The 18381-nt window shown below is 27.4% G+C and overlaps 5 protein-coding genes across 10 annotated transcripts; 2 read left to right on the forward strand and 3 right to left on the reverse strand.

Annotated features, from left to right (window-relative positions):
* Positions 1-609: 609 nt before the first annotated feature.
* LOC123274433 (transportin-1) lies at positions 610-7547 on the reverse strand. 2 transcript variants are annotated; one of them, XM_044742041.1, is made up of 13 exons: positions 7369-7546; positions 6624-6699; positions 6319-6501; positions 5318-6250; positions 4932-5243; positions 4611-4848; positions 4235-4524; positions 4048-4146; positions 3852-3947; positions 2702-2777; positions 1781-1955; positions 1578-1704; positions 610-1114 (listed from the first exon to the last, which is right to left on the reverse strand). In XM_044742041.1, exons 1-12 carry the CDS (start codon positions 7471-7473, stop codon positions 1597-1599), a joined length of 2691 nt encoding a protein of 896 aa, XP_044597976.1. In that variant the 5' UTR covers positions 7474-7546; the 3' UTR covers positions 610-1114; positions 1578-1596. The 2 variants fall into 2 exon arrangements, with proteins under 2 accessions (XP_044597976.1, XP_044597984.1); XM_044742049.1 differs by lacking the exons at positions 610-1114; positions 1578-1704; positions 2702-2777 and having other exon boundaries at positions 1882-1955; positions 7369-7547.
* Positions 7548-8111: 564 nt separating this feature from the next.
* LOC123274473 (KICSTOR subunit 2-like) lies at positions 8112-10326 on the forward strand. Of its 2 annotated transcripts, XM_044742104.1 has the most exons (9): positions 8112-8209; positions 8288-8387; positions 8511-8657; positions 8737-8888; positions 8990-9130; positions 9187-9325; positions 9408-9601; positions 9669-9819; positions 9897-10326. In XM_044742104.1, the coding sequence occupies exons 2-9, from the start codon at positions 8307-8309 to the stop codon at positions 10185-10187; spliced, it is 1296 nt and encodes a 431-aa protein (XP_044598039.1). In that variant the 5' UTR covers positions 8112-8209; positions 8288-8306; the 3' UTR covers positions 10188-10326. The 2 variants fall into 2 exon arrangements, with proteins under 2 accessions (XP_044598039.1, XP_044598032.1); XM_044742097.1 differs by lacking the exon at positions 8112-8209 and having other exon boundaries at positions 8217-8387.
* A 103-nt stretch (positions 10327-10429) lies between these two features.
* On the reverse strand, positions 10430-13499 carry LOC123274453 (ectonucleotide pyrophosphatase/phosphodiesterase family member 5-like). 3 transcript variants are annotated; one of them, XM_044742075.1, is made up of 10 exons: positions 13337-13499; positions 12978-13192; positions 12667-12910; positions 12437-12535; positions 11994-12357; positions 11655-11864; positions 11326-11577; positions 11129-11228; positions 10756-10900; positions 10430-10659 (listed from the first exon to the last, which is right to left on the reverse strand). In XM_044742075.1, the coding sequence occupies exons 2-9, from the start codon at positions 13091-13093 to the stop codon at positions 10882-10884; spliced, it is 1404 nt and encodes a 467-aa protein (XP_044598010.1). In that variant the 5' UTR covers positions 13094-13192; positions 13337-13499; the 3' UTR covers positions 10430-10659; positions 10756-10881. The 3 variants fall into 3 exon arrangements, with proteins under 3 accessions (XP_044598010.1, XP_044598002.1, XP_044598019.1); XM_044742067.1 differs by lacking the exon at positions 10756-10900; XM_044742084.1 differs by lacking the exons at positions 10756-10900; positions 11129-11228.
* Positions 13500-13651: 152 nt separating this feature from the next.
* Positions 13652-16122, forward strand: LOC123274491. Of its 2 annotated transcripts, none has more exons than XM_044742136.1 (8): positions 13652-14173; positions 14245-14331; positions 14398-14446; positions 14537-14587; positions 14670-14703; positions 14837-14943; positions 15012-15121; positions 15205-16122. In XM_044742136.1, the coding sequence occupies exons 2-8, from the start codon at positions 14307-14309 to the stop codon at positions 15465-15467; spliced, it is 639 nt and encodes a 212-aa protein (XP_044598071.1). In that variant the 5' UTR covers positions 13652-14173; positions 14245-14306; the 3' UTR covers positions 15468-16122. The 2 variants fall into 2 exon arrangements, with proteins under 2 accessions (XP_044598071.1, XP_044598064.1); XM_044742129.1 differs by having other exon boundaries at positions 14537-14583.
* Positions 16123-16433: 311 nt separating this feature from the next.
* LOC123274485 (ubiquitin-conjugating enzyme E2 J1-like) lies at positions 16434-18240 on the reverse strand. Its single transcript, XM_044742115.1, has 5 exons — positions 17815-18240; positions 17498-17703; positions 17225-17415; positions 16884-17004; positions 16434-16786 (listed from the first exon to the last, which is right to left on the reverse strand). Exons 1-5 carry the CDS (start codon positions 17849-17851, stop codon positions 16553-16555), a joined length of 789 nt encoding a protein of 262 aa, XP_044598050.1. The 5' UTR covers positions 17852-18240; the 3' UTR covers positions 16434-16552.
* Between the last annotated feature and the right edge of the window lie 141 nt (positions 18241-18381).

Consider the following 18381-nt stretch of genomic DNA (forward strand, 5'->3'; position numbering starts at 1 on the left):
TTTAACAATATAAATATCAAGTAACCTAGTATCACAATGTACGTGGAGTTTTAAATTTGTGAACGGAATGGCACTGTACGGACGTGTCCAGTCAGCTATTCGTGCAAAAATATGGAATTTATTTAGTTAAATAATCTTTTGTATATAATTATTATTTATTTAATTATCATTAATATTGGACTAAACAAATCTAGTCTATTATCATTTTACAACTTTTCACGTAAAAGATATAAATTACTCATATACTTTTGGTTTATTTTTATTTAATTACTTATCTTGCTTCATTACGACATTCATTCTCTGATTCATCTCAAATACATAAAAAAAATTAATTTATCAACAATCTTAAATAATATTAATAATTTCAATCGAACATCAGCATCTCACAGTTTATTATTTTAGTCTATGACGTGACGTCTCTGATTATTTATCAATTTATTTAGTTATAATAGTTTTAAAATGACCTAAATGTATAAAAAAAAAAAACATTGGATCAGATGTTAAGCTGCTGGAGTGGTGACTTAGGTGTAACGCGAGGATACTCAACACCATAGACGTGTTTCAGTAAATCAAAATAGGTATAATTAAAGTAATTAAAAAGAAAATAGAGTGATAGATAAAGGTATCGTGATTAAAAGATTGCAACATGTTTTTTTGTGATACCTTTGTTTCTCTTTTTAAGTGAATATCGTTGATGAATTATTTCCTACGATTATACTCCCTCCCGCCCTCCCCACCCACCCGTAAAACCCACCCACGTAACTCGGCCATTGTTTGTTATTTAATTATCCACTTGTTATTTATTTATTTATTTTAATAATTTAAATCTGTCCTTTTTTTTTCTTTTAAGTCGTTCGTTATGTTTGTTATTTATTCTCATCCATTTCTCACCCAGTTCCATTGCCGTAGCCAATCATCATGACTACTGTCGTCCCTCGAAGCTCAAGCACGAGGACGAAGCCAGAACGTTGACTCGTCAGTAACCATGATACGATTACGACGACCAAGTAGATGATATTGATGAGAAGAGGCCGTGGTTTCACCCACCCACCCTGTTCACCCATTTTATTATTCCCCGCCCATCCCCAATCGGCCTTGCTTAAGAAATGGCCGCCTGTAATTTAAAATTATTTTTTAACTTTCTTCTATAATTTTATCTTTTATATTTATTACTCTTTTTTATATCAATATTTAAGATAGTTGAGGCATTTAAATAAATTTTAGATGTTTCGTAAACCATGAAACGAGTATTAGTTTTTTGCGAACCAGTTTTACAAATTTTATTCTAACAAATGAAAAATAAAAAAAATATTAAAAAAAAAAAAAGAAAACCACGTTAACATTCACTTTTTTTTTATTTACAAGATCTTTTAAAAGTAAAAATTACTTACAAAATTTGATATTCGTGAAGATTTGAAATTTTGAAAAATTATAATTTATATTTTATGGTCAATTTTATGAGTAGATGATTTTGTTCGCTGGAATTCATGTCAGAGCTTATTAAAATTGTTGCTATTATCATGTCGATGTACGACCTCAACGCCCTCAAATATTTACTTTAAATATTTTTTACTTACAATAAGCAGGCGGGATCATTCAGACGCCGTACATAGTATGAAGACGTTCGCGTAGCTGTATAGGAAATTGATCGGAGAATCTTTTCCAATTATCAGCGCCAACTTGATTTTTGAAACCGTGTAATATCTAAAAATAAAAATTAATATTATCGATAGATAATATTCTACAATGAATTTTTATAAATAATTAACGAGTCATTTACCTTTTGAAACGCTTCTTTCAAATCATCTTTAGGTGTTACCCAAGACGCAACAGCGTCACAGAAGAAGACAAAATCAGGAACTACACCACCAGGATTTATTGTTATCATTTGACACATACCTCTAAATGCAGAGTCTTTTTCCTCATTATCACGTATATTTCTTAACGAAGAACACCTATTAATAAATAATTAATCTTAGTGATTACTGGAAATTTAACTTAAATTTTAAATTTTATTTAACAGTAACAATAATGAATAAGTATTGTAAAAAAGCTATTTCCTTATTTGAATATGCTTAATTATAAATTGCCATTAAATTTATTGAGTCTTGTATAATATTAAACAAGTGTTTGAAGGGAAGAAGAAGTAGCCCTCGAGTCATAGCGTCCAACCCCAACACATTTTCTTAAGAAAGTAAATTTTTAAATAAAAAAAATTTATAAGAAAAATAATAAATATATTAAAAAGCGTTATAAGGTCAGACATCTAAGTGTTAACTATTAATGTGAGTTGCAAATTTATAAGAACATTTGTTAATAAAAAAAAAACTCAATAATAATTAGACAATAAATAAATCATGCATTTAAAAACTATTGGTAAATAAATAATTAAACCTAAATTACAGAGACAAATTAATTTAAATTGACAATAATTAACGTAAAAAAAACCTTCACATTAAATGTGCAAAATAATTGATAAATAAACAAACAAATAATTAAATTATCAATTGTAAATATTGGGTTAAATAATAATTGCACGTTTAATGATTGGGTTTTAATTTAGATGGGATGTTTAAATAATACGTTATAAAGTGCTAATAATAATAACAATAATAATAATAAAAAAAATAATCATAATGATAATAATAATAATTTAATATGAAAATATATAATAATAATAATAATAAAAAAATTTACACACCACTGTTGGACAAACTGCTGTAACATGGGGGCGACGTCTTGGGGACACACGTAACCTAGGCGACCGATCGTAATGGCTATACGATAATTAATCGTATTTATCGTATCAGTAAGTAGACAAGTGAAGTAGTGTAGTGAAGTGAACCGGAAACACAAACAATAAGACAAACTGATAGCCAACCAACAATTAACTTAGGTGAATATATGCTGCTTAATAAAACTTTAATTAAATAATTACTAATTATAATTAATAATAAATAATAATAATAACAACAATAACTGTAATCATAAAAATAGCAATAATAAAATAATAATATTAATAATAATGATAATAATAATAATAATAATAATAGACAATGTGAAGCACAGGTAAAACGTATGGGATACCGACAGTCAAACATAGGCAGTATATTATTATTGTGCTATCGTAGCTGCTGAAACAATAATTTAAATTAAATAGCAGCGTGCGAGCCTACTATTTAATAACTACAGCATGACAATGATTTTATTTTATTGTTGAAAGTTTAAGTTGTAATAGTCGTTGTCATTGTTATCAAGTACTGTAGTACTACAGTCGTTTAATTATGGATTGTTCCAGTAAATCGTAATTTTTTTTTATACTTGTTTTATAAGTATATACTTATAAAACTTACGACGAATTTATATGGATTTAATTGTTACATAGTTATATCAATTATACTATTTAAATTTATATAAACGAAGTCGTGACATACAGGCGTTCGCACACCACTAAATAAAATTTCAATATTCAAGTACAATATTAAAAATTATGAAAATTTTCTTGTATGTTTTGGAGGCTCTGTTAAAGTTAAATAAGGTGTATGACCTCCCACACCATTGGTTTACTTTAGTACCTAACACGATTAGCTGTGGAAATAATGTTTTTTTCCTTTAAAATAATTTAATTATTGATTAAGAAAAAAGTATTTTATCCAAATGGTACTGAAAATATAAAATTTTGATGATACTGTGTGAGAAATGTAGAATAAATTATATTTATTATTAATATTTTTAAATATTCTTCGGGTCCTTTTTTTCCATTCTAATTTATTTAAATTAATGAATTGTTCATTCAAGGAGAAAGACACGTGTTTGCACGCGATAGATTTTAAATAATTTTTTTGACTTACCGGTATTCTCCAGAAGTGTTTTTGGTGTATTTGGCCGATTAATGATGTCAATGAGTTGATTTATTATCAATGGAATATATACACTTGTGTCATGCCCTAGAAAATAAATAAAAACAAATGTTTATTGCTCAAAGTTCTTTTCGATTAAATTAAAAATTTAATGACTCTATTTTATGTGAATGTTTAATTTTATTACCTAGTTTAATGGCGATTTCACCAATAGCCCAAGAAGCATTGTTACATACTGATATAAAGCTAGGATTTAAATTGTCTCCAAGGATCGGCATAAAGTCAGCTAGAGAATTGATTAAATAAAACATTTAATTTAATTAAATATTCAATTGTCAGTGGTAAACGAATATTGACTACAGAAAAATACTTACGTATACAGGGAAGTACATGCTGGAAACAAGCTTTCGTTAAGTCACCAAGTAATGCAAAACTACTTTGCCTTACTTCTGGCATGGGATCTTGCATGCACTGATAAAGTAATTGCATAATATTGCTGTTCATGACTAATTGTTCAATGTGACCGTCCAAACCTTCAGCTAGTCCACTCAAAAGATCCAATGCAACAATCATAAAATCTTTATCCGGCGCTTCAAACTGTTCAGGGCTTTGTGTATTAGCTATATGTTGATTCAGTGTTTGTTCGACTAGTGACACACACCGCCTAAGAATAAATTCAATCAATAGAAATAAATTTTTAAAGCTACTTTTAAAAAAGTACTTTAAAGTTAAAATTTATTATTTATTCACCTGTAAACTGGTTCACAGTAGGGTAAGAATCCAGATTGTAGTGCTGTGGCTACCGAAGAGAGACACTCAAGAAGGGGAAATAGATCTTTATCTTCGTCTTTTAAAATATTCCATTTGTTTATTAATGGAGGCATTAGAATATTTATGTAGTCTGGTTTATTTAAGTAAGGTCCTACAGATTCTGCTAGTGTTCCAATAGCATCATAAAGTATCAATAAATTTTTATGTTGATATTTTCCTAATAAAATAAAATAAATCCAATTATAAAGATTAGTCAATGAATTGCTAAAACAGTTAATTAAAGTTTATAAAATAAATTACCGAATGCAAAAACTAAAGTTTCTAATATGAATCCTAAGTATGGTACTAATTCAGTACCAGCTTCTTCTTCGAGGGTTGCAAATGCCGAGCAAGCGGCCTCTTGAACACGTTTATTACCATCCAATACTCTTTTTAGTAATTCCTCCATCAGAGGCTTCAAATAAGTTTCATGAGGTTGAGCACAAACCCAATGCGCGTATCTACTCAATGTCCAACATGTTATGGCACGTACTAACGCTTTTTTGTCATTCAAGCTATTGATTAAGTATGGGATCAGCTCTGATAAATGTGGAATCATCCCTTCCATACATCCTATTCAATACATTTAATTAAATAATTGTGTTTTTAATAAATATTCATAATTAATAACTTTAAAAATAATTTACCTTCAGCAATAGCTCCAAGTGCAAGTATTCCAGATTCTTTGATCTCCCAATTTTGATGGAACAATGTTTCTTTAAGAATTGGCACTAAAACAGGTAGCAAATCATTTCTAAATACTCCAGCAAGCATATCCAAAGCAGCAGCTGAACATTTCCGGAGGTTCCAGTCACCGACACTTGAATCGTCGTCACATCCATCGTCGCCGTCTGAGTCGTAACCACCGTTCTCATCAGAATGTTTGTTTGTAGATGGATTAAGAGTGTGTGTTTTAGTTTTATGGAAACGCGGTCTGATGTCTTCTTCCCGGTCGGGTATCATTTCATCTTCCTCGACGTTAGCTTTGAGCATTATTATATCCATGTCGGAGTATTTCATACCGCTAACTAACACAGGAACGAGTCGGGGTAAGTATGGAGCCAATGCCTGACGACACATATCTTGTTCAGCAAGAGATAACCAAAATTCACAGGCTTCCAAGGCAACTGGCGGTTTTTCATCTTGCGTTCTCACCAACATATACTCAATGATATTGTGCATATGAGGAATTAAACGATCTATTTGAACCTCCAACAGCATTACAAATGCCCGACAGACATTTTTAGTTACTTCTGGATCTTCATCAGTCGCCAAATGGAAAAGATTCTCCAAAAATGAGTCTATATGCAGCATCAGGACTTGTGAACGGCTCACAATAAACTGGTTAACACATGCAATCGCGTGCGAACGTATCTTCGGACTCGAGTGGCGGAAAAATTGCAAAAATTTAGGGATAAATACATTCAAAGGCCGGTTTACTGTGTCCGAATCAAGTAATTCTGCTGAATCCTCACATATCTTTTGCAATGCACTAAATGATCCATCGCAGACGTTGTAATCTTGGGAATCCAACATTTGACACAATGATGGAAGTAATTCCGGCCATGTTGATACTTCACCTGCATAATAACAATTAACATTGATATTAATTTAAGTACTTTTTAATTATTTAATAAATATATATTACCTTTTGATGCAATAGTTGTTATCAATATTCCCACAGTAGCTCGAATCATGGGATCCGGATCTCCAACCGCAGATAAACATTCTTGTTTTATAAAATTCGTAACTTCTGGCAAAAATTTATGGTAATGAGTCCTCACGTTATTTTTTAAAATCAATCCACTAAGTGACCTAGTCGGCACATCAGCTGCAATAATAAATTTTTATAAATATTGTTAGTATAAGTCATACGCCTGATAACAAATTAAACAATAGACACTATTGAATCATATTTGCAACGTGACTAATAAATAAATAAATAAATCTTACCTTCTGATGTAAGCTTGGTTAATACAAAGATAAGATAATTATTAAAGTCCGGGAATTTATTTAGTTCTTCCAATTTCTGATTACATTTGTTAAGGAAAATAGCAATTGTTATGATAATTATTAAACAATAGTATTATATTAAGAAAAAAAAAAAAAATAAAAATAATGTTGAAATTCAAGAACATAAATGTAATTTGTTTATTATTAACATGATAATAAACATTTTTCTTTTCAGCCGCATTCTCAAGATAAACACCGGAATGTAAGAAATAAAAAATATTGATTTTAAATAAAATATTAAATGAAGATTGCGAGTCAAAAATTACTGTAATTTTCAACGGACAATCGACTGACAAGAAACCTGATTGAACGTTACAATTATTTATGTAATTATTATAATTTTTTTTTATTAGATTTATGATACTAAAGATAAGTAAATGAGTATTGACAAGTAAGCAGTTCAAGGTTATCAATTGCCGCCAGAATAAGTATTACTATTGATTTAAAATGAAATTTATAAAATAGTTATATAAATAATAATGTGACAGATAATAATCTAGTAGTAATAATTATATAAATGTCTATTTTATTTGACAATAATTTCACGCCCTTAGATATAATACCTAAGCCCAGTTAGAGCAAATGTATACCCAAATTATACGGTGAATGATAGCATGCACAAAAAATATAATAATAGATAATACAAGCAAGTAATTATTTAATATTATTAATTAAAAAAGGATACTTGTTGTACAGCACGCTGTGTTGCTGTATCAGGACTTTGCGATTCACGTAAAAGTATTAAAATTTGTCTAAGTCCTTCCTCTTGTGGTTGCCACGCCATTTTCATCGTGTTTTTCAATAGCACCACCGAACGCAACCAGCTTTCTCGTCGCAGATCCTTCACAAACGGAAGTCTCCCATCACCGCTCTCCCCTTCTCGGCTTACCTCCTCCCCACCACTTTTGATGGCATTACCACTACATGAACATGACCACAATAACATTACTTATTTATTTATTTATTTCTATATTTTACTATCACTAATTTATCTATTAATACTACTTAATAATATTAATATATTTTATTTATTATTCAAATAATAATTATAAAGTTATATTAAAATAAACATTGTTATATAAATATTGGAGTTGAAAATTAATTTTGACAGATTTTAAAACAGACAATTGAATGTTGAAGTTGCTAAAACTGTCGCTTACTTCCGGTAACCCTGGCAACTTTTTTTGTAAGATGTTTTATGATTTCATGGTTGATGACAATATTTTATAGTATTTTTAATTATTTATAAGCAAAAAAAAATTTTTTTTTTTATTTAATTGAGGTGATGAGGTTATTGATTATTTGATGAGTATAGTTGCTGTTTTTAAGAGGCACAACTATATTACCGGCAGACGCTTGCAAAGATTTTTGCATTCAGAATCAGAGAATGAGAAAGCACGCGCTTTCTCTCTCTCTCTCTCTCTCTCTCTCTCTCTCTCTCTCTCTCTACGCTCCTTTTCTTAATGTCATTACTGGCTACTAGAGAGCACGTCAATCAGCAAAAACAGTTATAAGCAATAACAAAAGTAAATAAATCTTTACTCACCATTCATCACACAGTATAACTATAACTATTATTTACAATCATTAAAAAATTTTTTTAGATGCTGATCGTGATAACAAATGGATCATGAAGAAGAATTTTTAAGCACATTTTTTACTCTAATTACTCAGTTGTGTTTTGAAAAAGCTAAAGAATCAGTGGTAATTTCAAACTTTTTTTATATTTTTCATTATTTTTATTATTTGATTAATAAAAGTCATAATAATTAATTAAATACGGTAATTCATAAACATAAATTATTTTAAAATATAAATAATTTTTAGGAAAAAGAACGTGAATCATGTCGTTCAACACAAATGGGACCATGGGGTATGTTATTGATGCATTTACCTCAGATAATTGTTGCAGAACGTTCTTACGCAGACTTAGGATTTTTACATACGAAAAACAAAGGATTTCTTCGTAAAGATGTAAGTGTTCATAAGTATTTATTATTATTTTCAATAATAGAAACTATATTTATTTGGATTCCATATCAATTATTTACAGAATTCTTTAAAAACAATTTATGAAGTACTGAAAGGTGATTTAAAAAGAGTCGAGGAAATGACACGAGGTACTAATATAATAGGTGCTACAGTAGCTGACGTTTCTAGTCAACTCTGTCAATTTATAACTGCTAGAATTCAATTAATTGAATTGTATGTATTTTTTCCTTTACCATAGTTCTATAACTGAACTATCTGCAAAAAAATTTTGTAACATAATTCTTATCTAATTATGAAATTGTTTTTTTTTTAAGTTATGAAAAAATGTATCATTCAAGCATCGGTAATAAGGCAATGAAATATAATGAATTATTACAAGTTATTAAAGGAATTGTAGAAATACATTCACTGTTGTGTTCTCATTTGGCATTGACTGCAATCAAAGCTGCTCTTACGTAAGTTTTATTACTATTTACTTGTAAGAAAGTATGATTATTCAAGTTATTTGTAGATTAGAATGTGAAATATTACTTCAACTAACAAGTGCGCAAGTTGAAATACAAAATTGGCGATTTTTATCATCATTGATGGCACTTTATGGCGCTCAAGCCCGAATGTCTGCATGGGAAAAGACTTTACAAAGTAAAGAAGTAATAAAATATATTTTGAAGCTACTTAAAAGTACATTTTTATTTAATTAACAAATCATATTAATTAACTTTTTTGTCAAAGTCTTGGAAACTTGGATTTGGAGCAACATTTCTTAAAGCCAATCAACAACCTGCATTGTATCAATGGCTTGTAAAATTACGAAGTGCGACATTAGCTAAATGTTCTTTGTATTTTCACACGACTTTGAGTCAACAAGCCAGTCCAGGAGAAATGAGAAATATAATGAGCAAACAAAATATCGATTACTATCATAAGTAAGTAAACTTTTTTTTTTTATCAAGGATTTTGTTATTGTTAGATAAATTATACTTTCAATTAAAGAATACAGAGCTTCCAAAGAAAATGGGATCTTTTAGCAGTTTTAATTATATTTGACGCAAGAAATGCTGAAAATTCCGGCTCAGGATATCGACATCCAGACAGAGAAACTGAATCAGTTGAAGAATTTCCCATTGTTGTTGGCTGTCCAAGTGTATGATTTATTTAATTCTAATATTTTAGATTATTTATACATAATTGAATTTAAAGTCCAAATTATCTAATTTATAGGTTTTCTTACAAAAACCATCGGTACATTGGAATAATATTAAAAAGGGAATAAAAGAACACAGTGAGCTTGTCAATATGGATAAAATAATTTATATTAAAAGTGCAAAAAATGTACATACAAATTTATGTTCTTACGCAATGACAAACATCGATCCTAAAATGACATTAGTCGTTGCATATGAAAGTGGAAAACAAAAAGATAAAGACTCTCATATTGTCACTTTTATGACTGATTTGTCCACACAACTTCGGTGTAATAAAATTTATGAGAACTTGAAATTATCTAAGTAACTTTGTTTTTTTATTATAATTATATATAAATATATTAATTTTTGCATATTTGATGTTGTTTTATTTTCTACATGAATTTATGTTGACTAATAGTATAAATGAATTCTAAACATACAAGAAATAAATGATGAAAAAAATATCTATACATTATTTTCACGGGCATTCAAGTCTGAATCAACGGCTAAGTAAAAAAAAAATCCGAAAAATAATAATTAATTTTGATCGAGGATTTACAAAAATTAAATTTCGCCCCGTACTCTTCAAATATATTATGGATCACATACGGTACATAAATTACAAATAAAATGTCTACTCATGAACTTACGTATTCTTGTATGATTTATCAAAAAAAATAAATAATAATTTTCAAAAAGATTGTATTTTCGCCTTGACTCTACTTCAATGCCACATATTCTCTAAGTCTTGATGTTCATCCCACAATTGCTCCATCTTCGCATCATCCAGTATTCTTCTGAAAATCACTTTACTAATTAATATATATGTACTATTATTAAAATTTAATATCGCATCTTTAATATTGTCACAATTAAAAACACAAAAAAATTAATATTAAAAAATAGTTAATAGTTAGAGTTCAATCAATGAAGAACTAAACAGCCATTAAAAATTATTATACAAGCACTACTCATTCGTAAAAGCAAAAATGAACTGATTCGAGGATGAATTGTCCAGTTCATCGATAATAGTCTTTCCTGAAAATAAACATTTCAAAGCCATATTATAAATTTTTTAGCTAAATAATAATAAATCATCTATATTCTACTGATTAAGAAGCTACTCTAGATGTAAAAAAAATTCTTCTAAATAATTAATAGCATTAATTAAAAAATTTTATGAAAAAAATCTAATAATCCACCGAAGCAATTAGTTACATTACACTTAATGAAGAATTAGTTTGTAAAATAAGTCTTTTAACTTACCGATAAAGAACTTCTTCCCTTTGTCGTTTCATTCTTAGATATAGACCTATCAACATACTAATAGTTCCGACCACCGCTAAAGCTACTAAAACTGGTACAACTATAGCAAATTAATTATTTGAAAATTAATAAAAAATTAACATCTTTTCCAAGTTAAAAAAATATACAGTAATAAATTAATCATTAAAAATACTTACGCATAGAGTGAGAATTATTTTGATCGTCATCAGTAAATGATTTTAGGCACTTTTTAAACGAATTCAGAGTACCATTTGTCTCTGGACACTGGATATTTAATATATTGCAAAACAGAGGGTACAAATCGACATTGTGAAAAGGTTCTAATTTGCAATGAGCATTAAACGCTGGCCCTTTAGCAAAAAACATTGGATGCATATTTTTGTCTTCATTATCGTAACCGTGGATTCCAAATAACGACTTATCATCAACTAAAAAAAAAAAATTTATTAAGATTCATTAATAAAATTTTCATGACATTATAATCGATAAAGTTTATATTACTAACTTGTAATATTGAAAGTTTTTTGATAGTAATCAAATGAATCGCGTAGGAATTCAAAGGCATATCCACTTTTAGCAACAACAAATATTGGTGTCATGCGTGTGTTATTACCGTAATGAAATCTCTCCGGTATTTCTTCTTTACGGTAAACGTAAAACGTTGATGTTTCATTAGCTGCCGATTTTAATTTATCATAAAGAATATCTTCTTTGCCTAAAAATAAGCAATATTTCCTTTGATAAGTGTCAACAAAAATCAATTAAACACAAAAAACTTTTTCTACATTACTAAAAAAAAATCTCATTCTTGTTTACTCATTATTAATAATTAAAATAAAATTACCTGGATGTGGTATGATGAAGATAGTATTAGCAGTAGGCAAAAATTGACATTCCGATAAATCAATAATTTGTGAGATATTTATAATTCTAGATAAATTAACCTCCGTCATTCCGTGATCGCTCAAATGAATAACATTTACACTAGTTAAGTTATTGTCCTTGAGCTTGGTGTGTATATAGTAAGTAAAGTTATCTAATTTTTTCAACAATTCATTTATTACAGGATGATCAGTGCCATGGGCATGAGCATGATAATCTGGTTCTTCAATATATAAAATTCCTAAATTTATTGGTTTTTTCGGATGAAGAAACCATGATAATAATACATCAAACCTATCTTCCCAATTTTTAGATATGTTTAACGGCTAAAAAAGAAACAAATTAGTTGAATAAAAAAATAAATAAATTAAAAAAAATTGATGTGAATATTTCAATTTTACAAACCATATAAAATGTTTGGGTTCTACCATCAAAATCAAATTCACCACCGGGCCACATCATACTACCGCTATGTCGCAAACTATCATTTTTCTCGTTGATTGTCTGAAAAAAAATTCACCTTATGATCAATATATTGACTTATGTCCACAAGTAAACTAAAGAGCTCATTAAAGAAGTTATATAAAGTAAGCAACTTTTAATGATTAATGAAAATAAAGTCGACTATTATTTACCCAGATAGGAAGTATTTTATTATTATAATGAAAAACGTCTGCACTTTTTTCTAATACTGTTCCGTTTTCATAAAACATACGATTTTCCAAAACACCATGATTTTCAATATAAAAACCAGTTGCCATGGTGTGATGATTTGGAAGCGTTCTTGTAACAAATGCATTCATCATATAGTCAACATCTGTTCCTTCTTCCTTCAATTGCTTCATAAATGGAGTTAAATTACGGTTAAAATAATCGAATCTAAAAAATGACGTTTTATAGTAATTATTTATTATATTAATAATAATAATGTAGCATAATAACATACCTGAATGCATCATAAGATACAATAAGTAATTTAGGAAAAGGTGAAACCATTAAAATATTTTTAAAATTTAAAAATAAACAGACAACTATTACCAATAACTTCATGAAGTTATTCATTTTCACTTGAAATTTATAAATTTTTCACAGAAATTTTAAATGTTTTGATAATAATAGTGGTAATAATAATAGAAATAGTACAAATTTAGTTGTAGCATTCTGTAAAAAAAAAAAAATTAAAATTATTGTAACATATGATTTCAACTAAGATAATTTTTAATATATACAAGTTTTATTTTTATGTATAAAAAAATGTCAACATTTAATATAAAATAAAAAAGAAAATTACTAAATAATTATTACCTTATTTACATGCCTACTTAATGGATTAATAATTGAGTTAAATAAATTATCATGAAATTTTAGCACCTGAACAGCACTTGTGACCTTAAATTTTATATTTACACTGATGATTAAAAGTATTCAGTGCAATTTAATAATACAATTTTTTAGTACATACTTGTCAGTGTGTTATTAAATTTATGACTAAAGGCTGGTTTACATAATCCGGAATAATGAGAAGGCTAATTTAAAAATAAACAATTTCATTGGCTAGACCAATAGAACTAGTAATTTTATTTTTGTTTCAATTGACTGATTATCAACAAATAATAACTGAGATTTTAAAAATAAACATTACGAGCAAAGATGTGATTGGTTTAGAATGTTATAATTATGAATTGTAGTTCAAAATCTAGGGACCTTACAATTTAAAACAATAAGATTTTCATGCCCTCTTTCACTACCAAGTAAACTAAATTATAATCAAACTACGATTTTACCATGTGCAAATTTCAAGTTCGACTTACGATATACAGAGCCAATACATGTGAAATTAAATGTCATGCACACATATAATAACAATAATAATGTATACACATGTATTATTATCATTATTGTTGCAATAGTTATTTTAAATTCATCCAGGCTCCATTCTCAGTCATGAATTCGTTGCCAATTGATAGAGATTATGTAAAAAGTTTAAATTAACATACTATTTAAAAAGAAATAAAAAAAAAAAATAAATATTTACATCCATAGATATTAATAGGTACATGTATATAGACGCTATAAAATTTTTTGTCAATGCCGTGGGCAATCGATAAAAAATGTTCTTGAATAATTCACTTATTAGACAAGGTGATCATATGATTCATAAAATTCAAATTAAATAATTGAATTAATTAATTTATTTTATTCTAAATATTTAGATGACACAACTGAGATTTAGCAAGACAGGTAATGGGGAGCTGTTTCGGTCGTTGCTTCTCCAATGTCACCGACCCTTTTACCTTCAGGTTAAATATTTTATTCGCTTATAAAACTATTTATAGATTATTTATTTATATATTTTTTCCTTACAGATACTTCAGGCACACTGGCTCCCATACCCACGAGGAAGAACAAGTTGAGGTACAGTTTATTTATAAACAAGATATTTATTTATAAATGATTACTATTTTTATACGTAAACACTTATACAATTTATTATCATTAATTTAGTTGGATCCTTGTATGTCGCAAGAATACGATCGAAGTTCATCAAAAAAGTAAGTAGATTAAAAATAAAAGATAACTTTTTATACTATTAATTTATTTATAAATTTATTGTTAATATTTATTGCTGCATTGATAGAATATTATCATTATTTTCGTTAAAACAATTAAAGGTAACTATAAATATTTAATTTTTCATAAATAACGAACTTATATTATTATTAGAATAATACTAAAAAATTTTTTATTTATATTGCAAATAAAAATATTGAGTGAATTTTAATATCTTAACGCCTTATTCTCTAGAAAAGACATGGAGGAGTACCAGTGTCTTTGGAACTTGTTGAAGATACTTGGAAGAAAAAATCAAATAAATACCAAAGACTTGAATCACGAAATAATGCGTCAACTGGGTAATTGATTAATTATTAATAATTCAATTATTCTGCTTCTGATTGATAATTATTAATATAATTCATAGATCCGATTTAAATTCATTGCAAACTCTTGATGCACGAGTTTTACTAAAACATCCAGGATGTATCTCGTCAACTCCAGCATCTTCATTAGATCTTGAATGGGAACATGAAGGTAAAAAATTATTTTTTTCTATTTAAACTTTAAAGAAATAATACTATACAACTGTTGTTTGATAATTTATTATGATTTTTAAGTTATGCCGTTACCTTTGGATGATCTCGATAGACCAAAAAGTACAAATAATTCACCATCGAAATCGTCAAGTAATGTTAGTCAACCGTCCAGTTTAACTGCGTCACCTTGGTCGAAAGTATCTACACCAAATAGTTTAGAATGGGATTCGGTTGGAGATAATGAGGCTTGTGTTGACATTGAAACAGAACAATTGTTAACAGAAATTGAAAGATTGACAAATAAAACACTGAAAGAAACTGGTGAATGGAGTGGTGCTAGATGATTAACAATTAGTGATTGTTATGAAATGGTTGGTTGTATTTTTATATTTTATCATAGTGTTGTATGGAATTATTTATTCTATTAATAAGTGCACATGAATATAAAATGTTGACATCACAATTATTTTTTAATATAAATATGACTGATGATTCGACTGTATTATGAATTTATGAAATTTTTTATCAGTATACTGAATGTTGAATTTTGTGAAAAGAATTCTGCCGAATTTATAGAATGTCTATCATTATTTATTATTATAAATTAAATCTTTTTCAATTTAACGGCAGTGCTTATTTTGTTAAATGCATTTATAAATAATTTCAAAATTAAAAAAAAAAAAAAAAGACGTCTTCATCAAATAACTTTACAATTAAACTATTTATTTTGAAATGCTTATTACAATATTAAATAAAATATTATTTTGATACTACAATATTATTGTATAAATTATTATATTAATACACAAGCTGTAATAAATGCGTAATATTTTTGGTCAAAAAAATTAAAAAATATATGTATGCGTATGTATAAATATTTAAGGTTTGTAACTAGAAACAAATCATGTTGAAGGAATTGGAGCCATCGCTCAATAGAATAAAATTAATTTATCTCTGGGAATATATAAATGAAAAAAAATAAACAAATTTAAAGCTTAACTAGAAACTTAAATGTTGAATCAATTAACAGTCTACTGTATGTTTGCACCAATTTTTTTGTAAGATTATATTATATAATACATATAATATCAAATAAAATGAATTAATTATCAAAAATAATAGCTTTGGAAATCAAAAAGTCAGTTAAAAGAATAACATAATTGGTAATTATAAATTTATATGTGATTCATTTGAATATAATTAATTGTGAATTATATTTTTCATAAAACAAAAAAAAAAAAAACGTTTTTAACAATACTTTTAAATATAAATATTTCATTTTCTATTTTATAGAAATAATTTTTAGTGAATAAAATTATTCACGTCTTTGCCAAAGTCAAAACGAATAAAAACAAAAAGATATTTTCCAACATGGTAACATTTTTACATTTTGTTATATTAATTAGTTAAATTTTAGTATATTTTATGTTTAAAATTTTAAAAATGTTCGTCGGAAAACAAGGAATACAATAGCTGATACCAAAAAAACAATTATGATAGTCCAAAAGAAATCGTTAGACGATAAATTTGAAAATTGTTGATTGACAGAATTTGTTTGATGTGCAGGATTTCCTAAACGATTTGGGTCAATTAAACGTTGCCTTAGACTTTCTCTAATAGCTGTTCTTGTAGCATTAGATGATGATGATGGAGTCTCTTCATCCTTTTTATAAAAAAATTATTTGTTTGATAATTAATAAAATTTATTTACTGTAAATAAAACAAAAATTTCTATTATTTATGATCTGAATAACACTTACTTTTAATGTATTTACAGAATTAAACATGGGTTTATCCTTAGTTTTGTTACATTTTGATGAATCTTCTTTGGATAATAAATCTACAATTTTTCCACAAATATTACATTCCCAGCTCTGCGATCTATTGAATAATAATTATTATAAATTTTTTTTCATTTAATTAATTAAACGCTTAATAAATATCTGTTATTGCATTTAAATACATTTTTCTAATCAAAATTCCAAAAAATTAAATAAAAATTTTTTTGAACCAATTATACATTTATCTTGAATCAGTCTATATTTACTTGCAACAACAAAATATTTTTTTTTAATATACTAGTCTATGTGATTATAATGACTTTTTAGCAAGTTTTTGTCGTTCTTCAGCAGTATAATCCAATGAACCAATGGTATCATTTCCTGGAGTTGGCATGAAAGCAATAAGAGCCAATAAAGCTGTTCTAATACTCCAAGATGGTTGCCAAGTTTCTGGATGATGTCCAGAAATACTTAGACATATTTTTCTCAGAACTTCAAATCTCCCATTCGGCTGAAAAGTTATGGAGTATTTTAATTCACCACTAAATTAAAATTTATCTTCATGATCGAAACTAATTAAAATAAATAGTTACAGTAAGTAAAATAATATTTGGTGGTTTCATAGGATATTCCGGTGGTAGAATAATTCTTCCATGATAAACTCCATCCTCAAAATCAGTCGATGGTGGTCCGCGTACAGTAAAGTGCCATTCAAATAAATTATCTTCTAAAGGCGAGGCGTGATACTCATCAGTAGCTTCATTAAGTTCTTGAGCTTCTCGCATCAACCTCTTGACAGCTAATAAATTAAAAAGAAAGAAAAGACATATTTAGCAAACGAGAATTAAATTATTGTTTCATCATCATTTTTTATTTATTTAAAAAAAAGTTCATTTAATCGATGAATTACCTGGGCTTTTGGTGTTATATTTTCCTTCAAATGACATTTCTATTAAATTTATGAATATGTTCCTATTGATACAATGTTTTATTTTTTTCTAACACAAACGACAAGACCTTGAAACTATCATAGGCATAATATACTTTATATACATTAACTCTGAAAAATTGATTTGTCCATACAGTTAACAAATTAGTGATTTTATAAAACAATCCACATAAATCTATTTAAAACTTGAATTATCACTAGAGAATGACAAAGACTAAAAATTTAATATTATATTTGTAAAAATATAAACGAATAATTTAAAATATTACTTTTACGTGTCCTGTCACGTAGATAACAAAATGAAAAACTAAAGTAAGTACATATATATTGAAGTTTATTACATATACCAACACAGTTCTTATCTCTAAGTGTAAGTATATGGACCGTATACATGTATGTATAAATAATTTTTTAATACAATGTTGGTAAAATGAAGTTTATGATGATAAAGCTTCCGTCACAACTACTTAACAATAAATATATTCCTGAATGTATGTTTTTATACTGAAAATATAATTTAATGTGCCA

This window comes from Cotesia glomerata, linkage group LG1, assembly GCF_020080835.1.
Source record: "Cotesia glomerata isolate CgM1 linkage group LG1, MPM_Cglom_v2.3, whole genome shotgun sequence".
Lineage (NCBI taxonomy): Eukaryota > Metazoa > Arthropoda > Insecta > Hymenoptera > Braconidae > Cotesia > Cotesia glomerata.